General features: G+C 39.6%; 1 protein-coding gene across 1 annotated transcript in view; it reads right to left on the reverse strand.

Annotated features, from left to right (window-relative positions):
- Positions 1–22729, reverse strand: part of ARCN1 (archain 1) — a 37186-nt gene continuing 14457 nt past the window's right edge. Inside the window, exons 2-10 of the mRNA XM_028514783.2 lie at positions 21387–21650; positions 18475–18654; positions 18133–18338; positions 17075–17239; positions 13767–13932; positions 9526–9673; positions 9126–9234; positions 6182–6386; positions 1–1973 (exon numbers count right to left, since the gene is read on the reverse strand). Of these exons, the coding sequence (XP_028370584.1) occupies positions 1884–1973; positions 6182–6386; positions 9126–9234; positions 9526–9673; positions 13767–13932; positions 17075–17239; positions 18133–18338; positions 18475–18654; positions 21387–21650 (1533 nt within the window). The 3' untranslated portion in view covers positions 1–1883. The remainder of the gene's footprint in view (positions 1974–6181; positions 6387–9125; positions 9235–9525; positions 9674–13766; positions 13933–17074; positions 17240–18132; positions 18339–18474; positions 18655–21386; positions 21651–22729) is intronic.

The raw sequence follows: 22729 nt of genomic DNA on the forward strand, positions 1-22729 counted from the left end.
TTCGTTTTATAATATTCTTTATTTGATTAAAGAATTTGCCTTCTTTGTATACACTGGAATGTTATATCCCCTATGTATTTTACAGGGTTATAAAACATCTCTCATTTTAAATATTACCCCAAAAGTAATTTCAGAAAAAGAAGTTTTTGTAAAACTAAACTTAAAAAAAAAATGATATGGACAAGCAACTCGCAAACAAAACTGGATTAATAAGATTCTTGCCTATTTAACTACGACAGATTTCTTGTTCCAGTCCCCTTCCTAAAACACACACACTCTTCACACACGCACACACACACAAAAAAACCCTCACTTGAAAACCAAGCTAGAGACAACGATTCTTCCCTGATGCAATTAAGGGAAAGGGAAAGGCCAGAAATTTCTTTGGCAAACAATTCCATCCATGACCATTTATGTGACCACTTTGCTTCAAGTAAAGTATACTTTTCACAGGGAAGACCAATGCCGTTCAGAGTGGGAGTGGTCCTCTCCAAGCAGCTGACAGTGCAGAAGTCATTTATTGTCACCTGCCTCTTCCCCTGCCTGTGGTTGCAGCCTGATAACTCCACCAACCTTTGAGTGCAATACTGGGTTAAAAACCAGCGATGGGATGGCTAATGTAGTTTTTTCAATTAAAAAAGTAATGGATGGGATGGGGCTAAAAAATAACTACTACATGATGACACTCAATAGAAAAGTCTTGGAAGAGGAAAAGGGAAGGATTTCAGAAACATGGAAAGATGAGCTGGTGAAAAAAAAGGTGGGCAGACTAGAAGGAAATGGGAGTATACACCAGCAATCTAATACATACCAATATAACCAGCTGCCTCTTGAAATCCTAAAAACCTGGTGTTGGAAATAAAGTCTCCTTGATAGTTTAGGGCCAACGGGATTGGCACAAGGATTCACTGAACCCACAGCCTCCAAAATCATAACCTCATCTCTTGCTAGAAAAGAACTGATGACACAGACAACAGCCAGAGAGAGAGAGGTGGTGAATCTGAGGAATGTGAATGGATTACAAAGACCATGAACTATTATATTTTAGCTGAAGTATTCAAAATGTGGAGCAATTGAAGCCTAGGTAGCACCATCAGTAGACACAATTACTTGTGGATGTGAAATCCGTAACTGGACATGATCATTCTCCTAAATACTGAAGTGGGGGCTGTGTCATTTGAAAGCTGTTACTCAGCTAATATTCACTATACTGTTCTAAACCAGCCTAAAAATAAAACCACCTGGCACAAGAGTGGAGGAATGAATGGATATAAGAAAAGGTCACGAGACATCCTTATTTTTTAACTTCTAGACTCCAAACACCTTAAGCAATTCACTTGTAAAATCTAAAAATCAACTTGGATTAGATCAATTTGTTCTAGGAGTACTACATAAATACAACACCTATATACAGATAACCCAGTGCTTGAATGTAGAGACAGAAAAAAACTGAAGGTAAAGAAAAGGAGTATGAAACATTCAAATTTTCTGCAGAGAAAACTTTTAAAAAACAAAGTATGAAATATAACTATATTTAGGGATTAAAATAGAGGAGCAACTTAGGCAAAGGCCAAGAAGGTGTTTAACTGGGGGCATTCTCTAGAGAACTCGCTTTCCTGCCAGCCTGTACAATATGCCAAAGAAATCAGCAGCCTTTCCCTTTATGTTTGTGTCATTTCTTTGCCAAAGAATGTCCCTGTGACTTGAAACACTGAGAGTGAGTTGAGGGTCCTTGCGCGCTGAGCATCGTGCATTACACTAGGGAAAAAAAAGGGGTCTCCAATGGCTTGTAGATTTGGGGGGGGGCGGGGGACTCTTCAGCCACTGTTGGCTTCTTCTTTATTAATTTGAAAGTTTTCCTTTTCAGTTTCCTCCTCTTCATATTACAGGATTTCATACTTATCCACTAGGAAAGTGGTCTCTGTGGAAAACCTTACTGGGCTATTCCCATCGACCTGGGTCACTTTGGTTACCTAGAAAAACAAACAAAGAGTAAGGTAAAGCAAAAGGAGAGTGAGCCTCCAAGGTGCTGACTAAAATCTCAGTATATAGCAGATCAGATTTCCTAAAAGCAGTATTAAAAGTCAGTCAGAAATGCTGAAACAGTTCAATTCATGCCCTGACCAATGTGACTCAGTTGGTTGGGTTGTCATTCCACACAGCAAAAGGTCACCAGTTCAGATTCCCCTGTTTGGGGTACATATGAGAAGCAACCGATTTATATTTCCCTCTCACATGGATGTTTCTCTCCCTCTCTCCCACCCTTGCCATCTCTCAAAAAATAGATAAATAAAATCTTTTAAAAAAGAAGTTCAATTCACAACAAATGCAGCTAATAGTATCACTCTCTCCCATCAACATAATCAGCCAGCTTTCTAGATAGAAAAAACAACTGTTGGGATGAGACATAGAGTGGTATTAGGCACAAGATCCAGAATGAGTGGCCCCTGCTCACGCCTTACCATATAAAACCTATGAAGTTCATAGACATTCTACCAGGATGATCAATTAACATTTGGACCCAAAATGCAGTATTCCAACACTTGAAAATTATTTGTCTGATTTGTTTTCAAAGTCTTACTAAGCTTTTCTATCATACTCATTTTTTAGATCTAGCTGGGTCCTTCTAAAGCTATCTTGTCTTTTCTTTTCAATAATAAAAAATGTATAGTTTAATGAATTTCCTGGAACAATAAGGCCTATAATGGCACCAACACAATACTTGAACCATTGATTCACGTTTTTAAAAATTTTTCTTTTAATATATATTTTAAAGATTTTATTTATTTCTTTTTAGAGAGGGAAGGGAGGCAGAAAGAGAGAAACATCAATGTGCGGTTGCTGGGGGCCGTGGCCTGCAACCCAGGCATGTGCCCTGACTGGGAATCAAACCTGCGATAATTTGGTTTGCAGCCCACGCTCAATCCACTGAGCTACACCAGCCAGGGTTAATTTTTCTTTTAATATTTTATTGATTATGCTATTACAGTTGCCCCATTCCCCCTCTTTATTCCCCTCCACCCTGCACATCCCCTCCCACCTACATTCCCCCCCTTTAGTTCATCTCCATGGGTCATACATGTAAGTTCTTTTGCTTTTGCATTTCCTATACTATTCTTAACCTCCCCCTGTCTATTTTCTACCTACCATTTATGCTATTTATTCTCTGTACCTTCTCCCCCCTCACTCTCCCACTGATAACCCTCCATGTGATCTCCATTTCTGTGATTCTGTTACTGTTCTAGTTTGTTTTTGTTTTAGGTTCAGTTAATAACTGTGAATTTGTTGTCATTTTACTGTTCATATTTTTTTCTCTTCTTTTTCTTAGATAAGTCCCTTTAACATTTCACGTAAGGGCCTGGTGATGATGGACTCCTTTAACTTGACCTTATCTGAGAAACACTTTATCTGCCCTTCCATTCTAAATGAAAGCTTTGTTGGATAGAGTAATCTTGGATGTAGGTCCTTGCCTTTCAGGACTTTGAATACTTCTTGCCAGCCTGTTCTTGCTTGTAAAGTTTCTTTTGAGAAATCAGCTGACAGTTTTATGGGCACTCCTTTGTAGGTAACTGTCTCCTTTTCTCTTGCTGCTTCTAAGATTCTCTCCTTTCCTTTAATCTTGGGTAATGTAATTATGATGTGCCTTGGTGTGTTCCTCCTTGGGTCCAGCTGTTTTGGGACTCTCGGAGCTTCCTGGACTTCCTGGAAGTCTATTTCCTTTGCCAGATTGGGGAAGTTTTCCTTCATTAATTTTTCAAGTAAGTTTTCAATTTCTTGCTCTTCCTCTTCTTCTGGCACCCCTCTGATTTGTATGTTGGAACATTTGAAGTTGTCCTGGTGGTTCCTAAGCACCTCATTTTTTTTGAATTCTTGTTCCTTCATTCTGTTCCGGTTGAATGTTTATTTCTCCCTTCTGCTCCACACCATTGATTTGAGTCCCAGTTCCCTTCCTGTCACCATTTCCCTTAGCATAGCCTTCATTTTTTCCTCTAATTTGTGACCACATTCAACCAATTCTGTGAGCATCTTGATCACCAGTGTTTTGAACTGTGTATCTGATAGGTTGGCTATCTCTTTGTTGCTTAGCTGTATTTTTTCTGGAGCTTTGATATGTTCTTTCATTTGGGCCATTATTTTTCTGTCTCAGGACGTCTGTTATATAGTAAGGGGTGGAGCCTTAGGTGTTCACCAGGGCAGGGCAACCCACTTCGCTGCATTGTGATGCTGTATGTGGGGGAAGGATCCAAGAGGGAACAGTGCCGCTTGCTCCACTCTCTGCTGGTTTTCAGGCACTTCCCCTGCTAACCAAAATAAAATTGGGCCCTTCTGATGCTGATTCCCTGGTGGGTGGGTTTGCGTATGTTCTAGGACCCTGTGTATCTCCAACAGACTACCCTGTGAGGCTGGGAGTTTCTCCCACTGCTGCCTCAAGCCCCACAGGTGTTTTCAATGAGAGGCCTTGAGGCTTTATTTCCCTGTGTTGGAACTCTGGATTGCGAGGTGTGTCTTGCTCCCCCCAGTTGTTCCTCCCGGTTTATCTGCACGCGAATGTGGGACTGCCGGGTCCACCAGCCGCCACCTTGCCCACCCTGGTTCTCCAGATGCTGCCTTGGTCCTCCAGATGCCACCCTGGTCCTCCAGATGCTGCCTCACAGCCTGACTGCAAGTCCTCTCTGCCAGGCTGCCTGTCTCCACTCCTCCTACTGGTCTGGATGAATGTGTCTTCTTTAACTCCTTGGTTGTCAGACTTCCCTACAGTTTGATTTTCTATCAGTTCTGCTTGTTTTTTGTTTTTAAATTTGTTGATGTCCTTCTTTTTGTTGTGCGAGGAGACACAGTCTGTCTACCTATGCCTCCATCTTGGCCTGAAGTCTCCCGATTCACATTTTCTAATGAGCTTTTCTTTCTTTCTTTCTTTCTTTTTTTAAAGATCCACTGGGGACCCAGCCCACAACTCGCCCATGTGCCCTGACTGGAAATCGACCCAACGACCCTTTGGTTCGCAGGTCAACACTGAACCCACTGAGCCACACCAGCCAGGGCTCTAATGAGGTTTTGAGATAGCAATTATACTACCTATTCTTTAAATGGTCCCAAACAGGAAAACATACCCATTTCTATCTTATGTCTTAGGTTCAACAATATGTGCTCCAATACTGATGGGGTTAAGACAATAACCCAGAGGTAAGAAAGAGAATTACTCTTTGGAAGCATCCAACAGAGTTAATTATAACCTCCTAAGCTCTTACAGAAGGGCAAAGTTCATCTAGGAAGATAAGATAGTGCTAGAATAATAAGCAAATCAATGAGTCAAAGGGGAACAAGACTATATATACTAGGTCCTTGTAAAGCAAATTAAAAAGTGAAGAACAAGGAGTTAAAAACAAGGAAGAGTTCACAAATTTCTATTGTTTTGCCTACCTAAAGGACAAGATTTGCAACAGAATTAACTCATGATTATCTGTGCTTATATCTTCTTTTTTTAAAACAGATTTTTAAAATTTATTTTTTAGAGAGAGGGGAAGGGAGGGAGGAAGGGAGAGAAACACCAGTGTCACACAGGAACATCATCAATTGGCTGCCTGACTCTCACATGCCCCCAAGTAGGGACCTGGCCTACAACCCAGGCATGTGCCCTAGAATCAAACTAGCGATCTTTAGGTTCTCAGGCTAACACCCAACCCACTGAGCCACGTCAGCCAGGGTTGATTATCTGTATTTATATCTGTGACATAAACAATATAAAAGAATGTATCCATTTGTATTAAAATCACTTTTGGGGGGCAGTAATTTTACCTTCTAAATAAAACATTTTTTTTCATTCCTTGAGTTAAACCAAGTGACATTATAAAAGGCATTACAAAACTATGTGTTGGGTGTTTTGGCAAATGGATTTCAAAATATGAGATTATCAAAAAATAGGCAACTAATTAAGAGATATACATACATCTTGCACAATACATAAGCATATGTATTTATATTCAATGTCTTTACTTTGTCTGATCTAGAGAGGAAAACTGAGGTAAAGCAGGTGAAAAATATGACCAAGATCAAACAATGAGCCAGCAATGGAATGGGCAGGGGACACCAGCTTTTCTGGTTTTTTGCTCTGACCATGAAGCCATGCTACCTACCTGTCCTACCACTTTCCCCATTTAGGCTCTATATTAAAATGGTGTACCTGTATGTTACAGTAATTTTTTTTGGAGATGAAGGAAACTTGAACAGGAAAGAAATCATTGGGCTGCCCGGCAATGCTGAACTCGAGGCTGCCACTCTTATTTTTGGCATCAATCACTGGCAGGCACCACTCCAACGTATTTCGTCGACTGTCATGTCGATATTCACCATCAATCTCACCAATCACTGGTGCACCGACACCAGATCTGTTACAAGAAACATCCATGTCAAGTTAGTTGTCCAGAGCTGAAAGAACTCTGCCAAGGAAAACCGGCCTTAAATCTGATTATGCTCCTCAAATTCTGCCCACTTTTATATAGTCCAAAAAAAATTAGGCTCCCTAATAACTTCAAGGATCACAGTCCCAGCACCTTGGCTAAGGGTCTCACTCATTCCCTTTGTAGGTACAGATATATACAACTGTAAGTAATTGGCAAATATGTCTGTGGGTTGTTCTAACATATGGAGCTAGCTGGGGACTGAGACTGACAAATGTGTGGTGGAATATATTTCTAAAAATCTGCACTAATAGTTTGCTGCTATATCAAGAAGGAATTTTAATATAATGTAGCTCTCTTTATAGGTGACAGTAGGTAAAGCAAATTAATACCAGGGGGAAACTTTAAACACCATTATATAGTTACTTAGAATGGAATGAATTTAGGCCTTTGAGAGAATGCTTTCAAAGATTTTAGAATGTTTCAGCATTTACTGTAGCTGAAGCCAGTGGATTTATTTGATTTACAACCCATAAGTGAACTTGGGTTAAGTGAAAGCACAATTACCCACTGACAAAATGCAAACATGATGGGAAAAAAAGACATACAGTTGTCTGTAATATGCAAAAGAACTAGTTAGAATGTACTTTGCATCCCCACACATGGCTGCCAGGCAGTGTGACCAACTCCTATTCATTCTAAACTTACCATCTTTTAACTCACCAGTGACATGCAATACTTATAAATGGGGCAGGGTAAACAATGGAGTCAAAGAAAACTTTAAGGATGATACAACACAATTAACTCTTCCCTATCAATTTTATGGTCCCAGCTGCATATATGTTCCTTTTGCCCTGTTCCAAATCTGATTCTGATGTGATCAGTTTTAGATAGTAGGGTAAAAGATATCTAAATGTTCAATAGTCTAGAAACTATTGAAAAACTGAACTAAGACATAGGAAACTACCATTGCCACAATTATAGGGTAGATAGAGAGGCCTTTACTAGGCCTTTACTAGAGGCCTAGTAAAGTAAGTCCCAACAAACCCACACCTGCTACCTATGCCCAAGACCTACAATGGTTCAAGGCAAGAACCAGCTGTGAAGAATAAGACGGTTCCCAGTTAAAGGGGATACTGGTAATAAAGCCTATTTTTAAAAATGGAAATAAGAATGACTAAAACCAGACCTTGTCATATAAAGGCCTAAATTATCAAAAAGAAAACACACTTAAAAATTAAATTAGTTCCATTTTCTCTGCAACAATAACGAAGCAATATTAACAGTAAAGGTACACCAAAAATACACTTACTGGATGTTCACGGGGAATGGGAGGCTAAGAGGTAAAGGAGAGGAGATGGGATTTCTTGGTAAAGTAATAATAGTGTACACTCACTGGAAATGACAGCGAGGAGATAAACTTAAGGTAGACAGTATTTCCAGATGAACTGAGAAAGCAGACCACTTAAACACACAAGGCCCTGGCTGGTGTGGCTCAGTGGCTTCAGCACCAGCCTGTGAACCAAAGGGTTGCCAGTTGGATTCCCAGTCAGGGCACATGTCTAGGTAGTGGGCCAGGTCCCTGGTTAGGGGTGTGTGGGAAGCAACCAGTAGATGTATCTCTCACACATCAGTGTTTCTCTCCCTTCCTTCTCCTCTCTCTAAAAATAAATAAATAAAATCTAAACACTCAATAATAACTTTTGTGGGCAACAGACACTTTTGTTAGCTTAATTGTGGTGATGGTTTCACAGATATATACATGTCAAAACTCAACAAAATGTACAATTTAAAAGATTTTATTTATTTTTAGAGAGAAGGGGAGAGAGGGAGAAAGAAAGGGAGAGAAACATCGATGTGTGAGAGAAACACCAATCAGTTGTCTCTCATAGGTGCCCCCACTGAGGACCAAACCTACAACCCAGGCATGTGTCCTGACCATAATCAAACCCGTGACCTTTCGCTTTGCAGGACACATCGCCCAACCAACTGAGCAACACCAGTCAGGGAAAAAATTATAAAATTCAAATATGTAGTGTACTGCATGTTAATCACACCTCAATAAAGCTGTTAGAAAGTTTATTGAAACTAATGTAGATAGATATCCTTTGTCGGAAAGAATCAGTAATTCCATTGAAAACATTCTCATCTTTAGGTGAAAGTTTAGAGAGCAAAATGAAAAAATTCATTCCAACAGACTCAATTTCTTCAAGAGTTCAAAACAGAAAGTGAGCACTGGCTCCTCCTCCTGGAAATCTTCATTACTACATGAACAAACTGAGGACCAACATCTGAAAATTGCTCTAGAACCTGTCTGCTTTTTAAGTCAGTTAACTTCACATTCCTTTTGAAGTACAGCTCAATACATTTTGACAAATATATGTAATCTTGTACGCACAATCACAATCAAGTCATAGAACATTTCCACTATCTCCAAAAGTTCCCTCGTGCCCCTTTGTACTTTGCAGTCAAATGCCTTCTTCTAAAACAAAACAAAAGCCTCCTGATTTCTATGCAAGAGTATTAAGAGTATTACCGTTTTTGAATGTCATATAAGTGAAATCACATAGCATATACCTTTTTGTACCTGGCTTCTTTCACAACTGGTCTTTTTAAGAAGTATCTTAGAATGAATAGCCAGTTAACTGCTGCCTCCAAAACAAGTTCCAAAAGACTAGGTCCCTAAACCCAATATAAAAAAATGATTACACGGGGAACACCACTTACGGGAGTGGGATGGTAATAACCACATCATTTAGTTCTAAATTATCTTCTTGTAGCTCGTATTCTATGTTGACATCACAGCCATTTCCACTTTCTGAGGGCCAGCAGTTAACTGAGGAGAAAGCAAAGCAGGCATACTAGAACATTAGAAAAAGAGTAAAGTATAATGGCAAATCAAAGCTGACAGCTGTGCACCTTAAACATCCTAATGTAAACTATTATAAATAACAACTTCAACATTAAAACTACTAAAAAATAAAACTCATGATTAAAATACACAAAATGCAGCAGGTCATTTTCTCAAAAAGAATTCTGTTACGGCAATGAAGACAAGAGTGTATAAGCCAGGGCTATTTCTAGTTCTCAGCAGACTATCTTAGTGGGACTGGCTAGAAGCACTTACTTGTCAGTGGAATAAAAGATTCCTCTGTAGTTTGTAGTCTCCACTTTAGCACCCCTACGTCACTGTTGACTGGAAATGACTTCTCTGGATTCTTCAAGCCAATGAGAGATTCTGCAGTAAAAAGTTTTTTATCTACATTTGGATGGGTCTGGAAAAAACAAAACAAAACAAAACAGAAAGAAAGCTTCTGAGGCTTAGTGTAAGACAGGAATAAATTCCCTCTGGTCTTCCATGGCCCATAATCAAAACACCTCAAATAGGGTACCTAAAAAAATCCAATTCTTTATTTTGAGGAAAGATTTCACTTCTTTAGAAGACTTTTAAAATTTAAACTATTTAAAAAATAAGTAAAAAAAGTGATTGCAACTCTAAGTCATTTTATTTGTAATTGAGCAAGTTAATTTTGTAATTAAGAAAGTAAAAAGACCTTTAACCAAGTCTTTTCCAAAAATACTTCACAGGGAATAGCCTCGTGGTGAAGTCAAGCTTGCCAACTAAAAGACTAGGGTCACACATTGATCAGCTATCTAGGCCAGATGGCAGCCCTAAAGTTGTTCAAACTCTGGCCAAGTAAGATGAACTAATCTCTTTTTTTAAAAATTGATTTCTACCTGGCTGGCATAGCTCAATGGATTGAGCACAGGCTACGACCCAAAGTGTCGCAGGTTCGATTCCCAGTCAGGGTACATGCCTGGGTTGCAGGCCATGACCCCCAGCAACCACACATTGATGTTTCTCTCTCTCTCCATCTCCCTCCCTTCCCTCTCTAACAATAAATAAATAAAATCTTAAAAAAAATTTGATTTCTAGAGAGAGACAGACAGACAGACAGACACAGTGATTTGTTGTTTCACCCATTTATGCATCCATTGGTTGATTTTTTAAAGATTTATTTATTTTAGACAGAGGGGAAAGGAGGGAGAAAGAGGGAAAGAAACATCAACGCATGCTTGCCTCTCATGCGCCTCCTACTAGGATCCCAAACTGGCCCACAACCCAGGCAAATGACCTGACTGGGAATCAAACTGGAGACCCTTTGGTTCACAGGCCAGCACTCAATCCACTGAGCCACACCAGCCAGGGCTGGTTGATTATTATGTGTGCTCTGACCAGGGATTGAATCCATGACCTTGGAGTTTCCAGACGACTCTCTAACCAACTGAGCTACCAAGTCAGGGCCCTAATTTTTTATTTTATTTTTTTAAGTGGGTTAAAATGTTTTATTACTATATACTTATTCTATGAAAAGGTGAACTAATATTTCATCTCAACTATGAATACAAGTTTTCCTATTTATCATCTCCTCCACCCCCCCTATTGTTGTTTAAAGCCCTAATCTTTTAAAAGGAAGTTATGTTAGGAGAAAAGAAGAAAAAGAACTAGTAGCATTTGGATAACAACCCAAATACAAGCCTGCCTGGAAAAATTCCAGCCATTGTTAATATAATGAGAATAGGCTGCATGACATCAATGTCATCTGGCAGCCATGGAGAGTGATTTAGAATGTGCACATGTGAACAATAACAACTTCACTGTACTAGTCAGTGGGGATGATAGACGCCTTTGAGTGAGCATGAGTATTGTGTGGCCATTGCATTCAAAATGATTGAGCGAGTACAGCAACAAATCTGCATCAAATTTTGCATTAAGTCTGAACATTCCTCCGTGAAAGCTATTTAGATGATTCAGAGGCCACAGCTATGGTCAACTGGTGGCAGCTATATCACCACAAGCACATGCTCTTGTGGTATCATGTCTTGTGCAGAGTTTTTTGTTGTCGGGTTTTTTTGGGCACATCAAATCACCCAGGTGACTCAGCCCCCTACAACACTGATTTGGCGCCCTGCAACCTCTGGCTTTTCCCAAAACTGAAATCACCTTTGAAAGGGAAGAAATTTCAGACCATCAATTAAATTCAGAAAAATACAACGGGGCAAGCTGATGGCCATTGGGAGAACTGTGTGAGGTCCCAAGGCACCTACTTTGAAGGGGACTGAGGTGTCATTTCCCTATGCACAATGTTTCTTGTATCTTCTTCAATAAATGTCTCAGTTTTTCATATTACATGGCTGGATACCTTCTGGACAGACATCATATACTTTATCAGCCAGCAAAGCTGGTGTCAAATAATAGAAGCACTACTTCTTATTTATTTACTTATTTATTTTTAGAGAGGGAAGGGAGGGAGATAGAGAGAGAGAGGAACATCAATGTGCGGTTGCTGGAGGTTATGGCCTGCAACCCAGGCATATACCCCGGCTGGGAATTGAACCTGGGACACTTTGGTTCCCAGCCCACGCTCAATCCACTGAGCTACGCCAGCCAGGGCTAGCACTACTTCTAAAAGACAATTTGTGCTGATTATGGGAAGAAAACAAAATGGACAAAAGCACATTTTTCCCTGAAAAGGCTTCGTTCCTGTGATAAGAGATATGAAATCAATCGTTTGAATAAAATGTGACAGGAACAACTGTAATAAATAAAGAACATCTCATACATATTCAGGCAGGTGAAACACACTTATATTTTGTAAGGATTTTATGCACTTTCCAAATATACCATTAGATACTGCCCTTCAGATAACAAAACAAGCACTGGTAGTTTATACAGTGGCAGAAAGAGTGAATTTGGTTTTGTAACCTGTTTTTTTTAAAGTATTTTATTTTATTTTTGATTTTAGAGAGAGGGGAGGAGGGAAAAAGAGAGGGTGACAAACATTGCTTGGTTGCCTTCCACACACACCCCAGGAAACCCCAGCTGCAACTCAGGCAGGTGACTAGGAACTGAACCAGGGACCTTTCAGTTCCACAGGATGATGCCCTACCAGCTGAGCCATACCAGTCAGGGCCATAACCTGTTTTAATAAAATATAAAATACTTTCTGCCCTGGCTAATGTGGCTTAATGGGATGGGTGTCATACCAGAAACCAAGAAGTCACCAGTTCAATACCCAGTTAGGGCACATTTGGGATTGCAGGCCAGGTCTCTGGCTGGGGGTGTGTGAGAGCCAACCGATAGATGTTTTTCTATCACATTAATGTTTTCGCTCCTTTCCTCTCTCCCTCCTTTCCCCTCTATCTGAAAATAAATAAATAAAATCTTTTAAAAATAAAAACGAAAAAATACTTCCTTATTAAAGCCTAAAATTTTTGTTTTTTAAAAAACTATGTCCAGCAGTGATTCCTAAATGAATTCTTTTTAATCTTTACATAACAGGCAGGTTCTCTCTGCACCTTTTATAAGTATAAAATCATTTATTAGATTTTAAAATGACTTTTCATTCAATTCCCGTATTTTAGCCCTGGCTGGTGTGGCTCAGTGGACTGAGCACCGGCCTGTGAACCAAAGGGTCACCAGTTCGGTTCTCAGTCAGGGCACATGCCTGGGTTGCAGGCCAGGTCCCCAGTGGGGGGCGCATGAGAGGCAACCACACACTGATGTTTCTCTCCCTCTCTTTCTCTGAAGATAAATAAATAAAAATATTTTTAAAGGCTATTTTACACAGCTGCTGCTGATCCCTCTCACATGGCTTGAGGAAAGATTTAATGCCTCAAGATATCCACTATATGCAATAAATTGACTTCTTTTCTATGCATCTAGAATGGCACAAGTTATACAACCTTAACAATTTTCTGTGTTCTGTGGTTTATATGAGGAACTCCAGTTGCGAAGACTGTATTAGGTAGACAAACAAAAAGTCTTTTCCTCCCTCCCTCTTTCATTGTAAGAATACATTTATTAAAGCTGGGGACAGTGAAAGAAGAGCTCAGGGTAGAAGAAGCAACAGAAGAGAGCCTAGGTGGAACTGCTTTGGCTCACTGAAAAATCAGAGAAGCCTGGCTGGTGTGTGGTTCAGTGGATTGAGCACTGGCCGAGAATCAAAAGGTCATGGGTTCTATTCCTAGTCAGGGCACATGCCTGATTCAGGCCAGGTCCCCATTTGGGAGTGTGTTGAGAGGCAACTGATCGATGTTTCTCTCACACATCAATGTTTCTCTCCCTCTCTTCCCCCCTCTCTAAAATAAGTAAATAAAATATATAAAAAAAGGAAAGTCTGAGAAAAAGGAGGCCTTTGGGACAGGATCAGGGGGTAAGCCAGGATGAGCTGCCCCTGCCCACTGCTCCCCTGGTCACAAGTCTTGTGGAAATCCTTAGAGCTTAGGAGATGCATACCCGAGGGGGAAGAAATATGCGGGTGTGTTCCCAGAAGGGAGAGAGCACAAACAAAAGTCTTTACACACCTGCAGCTGTACCCCTTTCTTATCTTCATTTTCCACGTGAAGACGAATGCGACCAAATTTATCATCCGAGATCCTCAGCATGATCATACCATGCAACTCCATATTCTGTAGCCCACCGTCTCGGCCACAGGTCAGTGTAATTTTCTCCTCAACCTTCATATGCACACTGTAAAGAAAAAAATAATGCATTTGTTTAAAAAGACAGAAACCAGAACTCCACTTCTCCGGGTGAGAAGTGGAGGTGATTACCCATCTACAATTAATTTTAAGATGCTGCTGCTATACAGGGTTGGCAAAAGTATGTTTACGGTTCTGTGAGTGTGAAAGTTTATTCTTGGTTTATTATTTATTTATTAATTACTGTATTATTTTCCATACAAACTGTGAGCTTACTTTTATCCCACTCTGTATCAAAATTTAAAGCATTATACCCTTCAATTCAGCAAATCTCATCCTACAGATAAATTCTGACTCGTGTAAACAATGTAGTAAGTTATCCACTAAAACACTGTTTATAATAGCAAAAGTTTGGAAACAATTTAAATGCTCATCAATAGAGAAATGATTAAATAGATAAAGGTATCATATCCACAAAAATGAATATTAGGCAGTTGTGGAAAAAAGTGAACGACAATTTTAAAAGCTTTTATTTAAAAATAACTTCAAGTATTAAAAATTAAAATTATACCTATAATACACGTAGAGGTTTTTTTTTTTTAAATCCTCAACCAAGGACATACTTATGGATTTTCTATAAAATATTTTTATTTAGAGAGGGAGGAGAGGGAGAAAGAGAAGGAGAGAAACATCGAAGTGTGAGAGAAATACCGGTGGGCTGCCTCTCGCACTCCCCCCCAACCCAGCATGTGCCCTGACAGGGAATGGAACATGTGACCCTTCAGTTCATAGGTTGGCAGTCAATCCACTGAGCACTGGCTAGGACAACTGATGGCCTCTCACATGCCCCCAAACAATAGCCAGGCCTGCAACTCAGGCATGGGGCCAAAAAGGGAATCAAAGAGGCGACCTTTTGGTTTGTAGCACTGCACCCAACGCATTCACCCACAGGGATCAGGGTTTCTTGCTGATTTGAGAGAGAGAGAGGGAGCAAGGGAGAGGGCGTGAGGGGACAATGGGGGGGGGGGGAGGGAGAGAGGGAGAGAGGGAGAGGGAGAGAGGGAGAGAGGGAGAGGGAGAGAGGGAGAGAGGGAGAGAGAGAGAACACACATCAATGTGAGAGAGAAACATTGATCAGTGGCCTCCCTTACGTGTCCTGACTGGAGGCCAAACCTGCAACTCTTTTTTTGGTGTACAGGAAGATGATCCAACCAACTGAGCAACCAGCCAGGTCATATATAGCCTTTTTACCCACTATTAACATTTTATCCCATTTGTTTTATCATTTGCATACTCTCTATCAACAGTACGTATTTTTTTTTCACGAACCATTTAGAGGCACATAATGTACATTGTGGCCTTTCCCCCTAAATATGGCAGAGTACATTTTGTAAGAATATGGATATTCTCTTATATAACCATAGTACTTTTATTAATTTCGTAAATTTATATTGGTACAATACTGTTATCTAATCAACCATTCTTATGCCAATCTTGACAGGTGACCAAATAATGTCCTTTGGGTAGAAGTGCAAGATCCAGTCTAGGTAAGGCACTGCATTTAGATGTCATGTCTCTATAGCTTCAAATTAAGGAAATTCTTGTCTCCAAAATAATCAAGTGAAAAAAGCAACTAGAAAATGTGTCTAGTATGTTACCATTTATGTATAAAAAGGGGAAAAACATACCACATATATTTTTATTCATTTATATACAGACTATCCCCCTCAGAAAGATACACCCCCAAGAAAAACAAACAAACAAACAAGAAACTGGTTAACACGAGTTGCCTCCAAAAAGAGAAACTGGCCTGGCTAGGCAGAAGTAAGACTTTCTGTAATACCATTTGAATCTTTTGAATTTTGAACTATATACATGCATAACCTAATAGAAAAAATTAAGTAAAATAAAAAGTACTGCTGCTATGGGCAATTATTAAGTATAGTCTATCCATGTTCTTTTTTTTTTCATATTCTTTACTAAAACTATTTTTACCCCTGTCCGGCATGGCTCAGTTGGTTGAGCATTGTTCCACAAAGTGAAGGGCTGCCCATTTGATTCCCTGTCTGGACACACACCTGGGTTGCAGGCCAGGTTCCCACTTGGGGGCTTCGAGAGGCAACCAATTGATGTTTCTCTCCCTTTCTTTCTCCCTCCCTTCCCCTCTCTCTAAAAATAAGTAAATATAATCTTAAAAACTATTTTTAGGTGGGTGAACTGCCAAGGCTAAAAAGAATATTCTGGCATCCAACTTTGTTCTCTGTTCCCACCTCTGTTCCTAGAAACAGAAGCAAGAGACTCAAGACCACAAAAAAGCATATCTTAAGACAATACTGAGTCCTATTTACCTTCACAAGTGTTTGCTCCATGCTCAAGTATTTCATCATTTAGAAGAGTCTCAAGTCCTTTCTAAAATGTGATGGTCTCTAACATCTTTTTAAAATAGTGTCAAGCCTCTGTTTCACTCAAAGCAACCATAGGAGCTTTAATGATTGAAAAGATTTATCCCTATGTAACCCTGCCCATTTCATATAGAACAGAACATACAAAATACTTTATGTACACCTGATAGAGGTATCCTCTCAGACTCATCTTTCATTTGCCCTCAAAACCATCAGCAACAGTAGGTCTGGGTTTCAAGACAAGAAATCTGAGTCATGTTTGTGAACTTGATACCTATCACTTAAAAATGTTATCAACCAGTACCACAGTCTTGAGATAAGAAATCAAAATATTCTACACTGGGTTCAACTACTTAAAAGGCAAAAGATAATATGCAAATTTGCTGTTAAAGATATTATTAAATTTCACATTAAAGATAGGTTCTCCAGAAACTGTAATTAGAAAAAGACATGTTAAAATACAGTATAAGGGCCATCACAGCATTAGCTCTCTAATTCAAGGTCATTTTAAGAGACAAGCACACACTAGGCATGCAGATAGGTTATTTTTTTAATTTACTAAACAGAGTTGATAAAAGGTAAGTCCTAAACTTCACTGTAAATACATGGCTGAGAGCCCCTAATTATTTTTAAAGTAAAAAAGAAAGACCTCACGTTAATGACCTAGAATATACCCTAAGTCTTTTAAATCTGGAAAAATTAAAATACACAAAAAGAATTTATAGTGGAATGAAATAAAATTTTTTAAACATTACGTGGTCTGTCCTTACAGAAAAGGTTACTACTTACCTTTCCATGTTAATGGGTGGAACATGCACTTTGGTTGCTTCAGACATACGCTTGCCCATATTGGAGGATACAATAGTTTCACCTTCAGATTTCAATTTGTCCACAAAGTTATCTACTTCCTTTCCTTTGGCTCCAAGTTTCAAAGCCTTGCTGGGGCCTGAAGGTCTAAGTGGAAGAATACAAAATAGGAAAAAATACACACATGATTTAAAAATAAAACCTAAACACACATTAATTAATAACTTCATATCTTTGAAGCTTTCTCTGAAGCCATTCTTTATGAGGAATGTGAAGAACTCAAGGGAAAAACCCTAGCATCCCAGTGTTTAGACTATTCCCTGCCCAAACTGGTATCTGAGTCACTATTAACATGTGAGCTTCAAGTACCCAAAGATCAAAGCTATAGTTTTGTAAGCAGGCATGATCTGATGAAAACTTTGTATCTTCCATTCAGATAAATACACCTGTGCACAAACTTTTACACATCATTTCATGTAGTCACAAATTCTCCTTGAAATCCTTTCATGAACACCAGATCAAAAATCCATGTTCCATGAACAGTTAAATTTCACTCCTCTCCCAAAACAGGGCAACTCTCATAAGAAATTGAGGTTGTGGTATAATTTATAAAAGAATTCTCAGCCCTGGCTGGTGTAGCTCAGTGGATTGAGCGCGGGCTGCGATCCAAAGTGCCACAGGTTTGATTCCCAGCCAGGGTACATGCCTGGGTTGCAGGCCATAACCTCCAGCAACTGCACATTGATGCCTCTCTATCTTCCTAACAATAAATAAATAAATAAAATCTTTAAAAAAAATAGCCCTTCCTACAAATCTCCAACCAAAATGCTTAAAAAAATTCTCTTATACTCAAAAGGGAAAAACATCACATTCAGATTTCTCCTTTATCCCTATATAATGTAGCCAAATTCAATATTATATCTTCCTTCACCAAGTCACCCATTATTTACTGCTTGCCCCAAAATCAGACATCACTCCAAAAAGACACATATAGCGTTCATCTGCCATTCTAGGGCTGCTGGTAACACACTGGATTATACCTGGCTGGCGCAGGTGCCACTTTTGGTTTATCAGTTTCAATGATGGTCTCTGTAATCATGGCAGCTGTGCTGCCTCCAGAGACTGAAGAACTTCCAAATCCCCCAAATCCTGGTGCTTTTTTGCCCTGTCTCTCTGCATCTCTTCGGGCCTGCTGTAATTCCTTTGCTTTACGCCGCATTTCAGCCTTGGCTTCACGTTCTTGAGTCTATGAAAGGAGACATACGTATATAGATGTGGCTTTGAGTACAGCCTACACTAGCAAATAAAAACAGGATAATCAAATAAGTGGCACCTAAAAGAAAGATATACAAACCAGCAGTCCCAGAGAAGAAACTACTTACCTCTCTGACTGCTCTGAACACCTTCTCCTCATGAGAATCCATTTCTGTGAAGGTTCTGATCTGTGCCAGATTAACATTCTCCCGGTATCCCAGGGCAACAATTTCATCAAAAGCAAAAATCAAATCAAAACAGTGATCAGATATTTCATTCTCCTCTAAGGCTCGGCAATATTCAGGGATCTAATCACGAACAGCAATGGAAAAGAAAGATTCATCAGCAGTTATGTTTTTCAAGTCTTATCCTTTAAAGTACACAAATTTCAATAAACCCAAATCCCTTTATTAGCTCCTTTTACTCTATTTTAAGCAAGACTTTGGTTTAAAATCTTTGTTGTATGCCTATATCAATAAGCCTTTTCTTCTGTGCTTCAAAAAGTTCTTTTATAATTGAGGTTTTATTGATTTTTTAGAATACAGACATTTCAATTTGTACACAATTCTTACCATACATACCAAAAACCTAAAAAGTCATGTAGTTATGATTCTTTCTAAATAGTTATTCCAGTGACTTTCCAGCTTAAAATTTGAGGCTAATTTTTCTTAAGAGAGTAGCAAGTACATGTATCTTCAAATACTGATATACTGTTACATCAAAGTCCTACTAATTCACAATTCAATATCATATATACTTCATAATCAAATTTCCGGTATTTCATAGCACGTTAACAAAATTACTAGAAAAACTAGAGTACTACACCAAAGACTTACAGAGTGTACAAAATTCTCACAGGGAGAACCAAGATCAAGGAGTGGTTTTCTTTAGGAAAAGATTCTACCAAAAACATGAGAGCAGCACTGGCTGGTGTAGCTCAGTGGTTGAGTGTCAATCTGAGAATCAAAAGGTTGCTGGCTCAGCTCCCAGTCTAGGGCACATGCCTGGGTTGCAGGCCAGGCCCCCAGTAAGGGGCGCATGAGTAGCAACCACACATTGATGTTTCTCTCCCTTTCTCTCTCCCCTCCCCTCTCTGTAAAAGAAATAAAATCTTTAGAAAAAAATGAGAATAGAACTTAAAATGTTCAAGATATATTAAATGCATGACTAACTCCAAGTTGTCATTTAGTATACTCGGTATTATAAAAACTACTTTCCATCTATAGAATGTTAGGCTGACATCTAAGACCGTCTTCCATATTCAATATCCCACTATCTTCTGGTTGTCTCAAAAAATAAACAACCAGCAAATGATTTCACCTCTTAAAAAAAAAAAAAGGCAGCCCTGGCTGGTGTGGCTCAGTGGATTGAGCACCAGCCTGCGAACCAAAGCGTCACCAGTTTGATTCCCAGTCAGGGCATATGCCTGGGTTGCAGGCCAGGTCCCCAGTAGGGGGTGCATGAGAGGCAACCACACATTGATATTTCTTTGTCTTCTTCCCTTCCCCTCTAAAAGTAAATAAATATTTAAAATCTTTTTTTAAAAAAAGGCTTCTATGGCCAGTAAAAAACTTGCATTTACAAAAATTTTTTTTAAAGATTTTATTTATTTTTAGAGAGAGAAGGGAAGGAGAGGGGGAAAGAGACACGAACATATGGTTGCCTCTCTCGAGGCTCCCCACTGGGGACCTGGCCTGCAACCCAGGCATGTACCCTGACTGGGAATCGAACCAGCGATCCTTTGGTTCGCAGCCTGCACTCAATCCACAAGCTACACCAGCCAGGGCTACAAAACACTTGATACAGTGTAACGATTCCTCTGTATTGTACAAGGGAGATAGGGATAATGTCATATACTGATAAGACAGAGTGTATGATATTAATCAGGCTTGGCTTTTTCTTTGCCACTTCATTGGAGGCTGGGCTCTCCTTATTTTCAGTTTCTGTTTTCTGCAGGTAGATCTTTAGGTTTAGCTACTTCAGCCTGTTTTCCCTTTGCTCTCCCTTCCCCTTTCACCTGCATTTAAAAAAAATTTTTTTATTTATTTTTAGAGACAGGAAGGAAGGGAGAAAGAGAGGGAGAGAAACATCAATGTATGGTTGCCTTTCATGCGACCCCTACTGGGGACCTGGCCCACAACCCAGGCACGTGCCCTGAATGGGAATTGAACCAGAGACCCTTTGATTCCCCAGGCTGGCACTCAGTCCAGAGTCACACCAGTCAGGGGTATTTGCACCTTTTTTTTTGTCTGCAGATTTATCCTCTCCTGCTGCCTTTTTTGGCTTGTTTCCACTTTTGCAAGATCAAGTTTAGCTGACAACCTTGCTGATCATCTCGGGTTCTTTCTTCACCAACTCCTAGGTGGAGCTGACCTTCCTCTTGAGCACCGGACATGTGGGGAGCCTTAGCTGAACCTGGGCTGCCTGGCTGCTGCCCCTGAAGTCTTTAGATCTAAAGTACATTATCCAAGAACAAGTGTCGGAACCACAAAGTGCCGGACAAGTGTCGGAACCACAAAGGCAGATTAAAGTAACCACTTCAGAACTAGGAAAGGAAAGGGCAGTTTCCATATTCCCTTTTAGGAAACTCATAGCCTAAGAGGACACCCATCAAACATTTTTTTAAATTAAAAAAGAATGCCCTGGCTAGTGTGGCTCAGTAGATGAGTGCCAGCCTGCAAACCAAAAGGTCACTGATTAAATTCCCAATCAGGGCACATGCCTGGGTTGTGTGCCAGGTCACCTGTGAAGGGGAGTGTGAGAGGCAACCAATCAACTGATTAATTGATATTTCTCTCTCACATCAATTTTTCTCTCCCTCTCTTTCTTCCTCCCTTCCCTCTAAAAATAAATTTTAAAAACCTTTTAAAAACCTTTTAAAAATTAATAAAGAGCTGTAGCAGCAATAAGCTGCTGGTGTTGGGGTGAGGAAGCACGGAACACACAAACTGCTAAGCATCAGCTATTCTGGGTAAAAATAGTTTCACACAGAATTTAAAGCAAAAAAGACTGTAACCTACTATTACAAAAGGACTCTTACCACTCTTGAGAAGAGCCTTAGGGTCTCCAGATCTTCTAAAATGTTGCTGTTTTTGGTAGTGATCAGTACCATATACAATTTCTCCATAGGCTGGTAGACATATCTTACACTCTCTGTTTCAACAAATGTATGTTGTTTTCCAGTGTTCATGAGCTTTGGAAAAGCTGCTAACAAGCCCTCAATCCGAGTTCGGGTCATCTCCACAAACTGTCGAGAAACAATAGCCTTTCCTGCTTTCGTGCAGACTGCTGCTGCTAAAAGCACCTGCCAGGAACATATATGTAAATAAGTACAAATTAATTATTTTGTCATATCTGTTTTCTCAACATTCTCAGATCTTCTATAGAATGACATATAGTTTTTTTAGAGTCAAAAAAGAAATCCTTGTATGAGGATATACTTATTGACTTGAGAGAGTGAGAGTGAGAGGAAGAGACAGAGACATCGATGTGAGAGAAAACAGCAAACGGTTGCCTCCCATACACATCCCGACCAGGCCAAACCTGCAACTTGGTATGTGCCCTGACTGGGAATCGAGCCGGTGACCTTTTTGGTGTACTGGACACTCCAACCAACTGAGAATGACTTTCAAACTCTATTTCATGCTTCTTTTAATTATCATATACAATTCGTAAGACAAAGTTATAGTGGTGGAAAATGAAGCTATTATTCCTATGTTTCAATAACATACCTAAAGTTAGTAAAGAAGTAATTGTTTTCAAATCTCTATATGCATTACTAATGGGCCTCCTATGACTCAGAACTGGGTTGCTCTGTGCCTTGGTGGGCTCATAAAGACAAGTTTTAACTTTTTCTAAGAACAGAGATTTCAGTCAAAACTGGTGTCTGGTCACTCTGATTAAATGTTTGTAAGACAGTGACCTTCACTTTCATTTTTACCCAGGGCATGGAACCAATTTGAGAGTTTAAATTTATCTTCTGCTCTTTAACTTTCCCATCCCACCTTAGCTTACCCTCCACATATGTAAACAATCTGTAAAATGGAAAACTAAATGACTCAATGTTTCACACAGGTTTTGACACTGGGCAATGATCAACAGCCTTTTTTCAGAGTCTGGCATTCATTAAAAAAGACAAATCACCAAGGGAAGATGAGGAGACTTCTAATGCTATTATAGTGGAGTGATAAAATTAAATACAACCTTAACAGTCTTTTCAGTGAGGGAGCCCAAGAATCCACAAGAATTAACACATTTTGTAAGAAGCCTCAAGAACAGGATACACCCACTGAAATGTTAACATCCTACTGGTAAGGCTTTTTAGCTTTACAGAAACCTGTCTGTACAGGTGAGGAGCTTGAAGAAAACACAAGTTAGCTATCT

Source organism: Phyllostomus discolor, chromosome 6, assembly GCF_004126475.2.
Source record: "Phyllostomus discolor isolate MPI-MPIP mPhyDis1 chromosome 6, mPhyDis1.pri.v3, whole genome shotgun sequence".
Classification (NCBI taxonomy): domain Eukaryota; kingdom Metazoa; phylum Chordata; class Mammalia; order Chiroptera; family Phyllostomidae; genus Phyllostomus; species Phyllostomus discolor.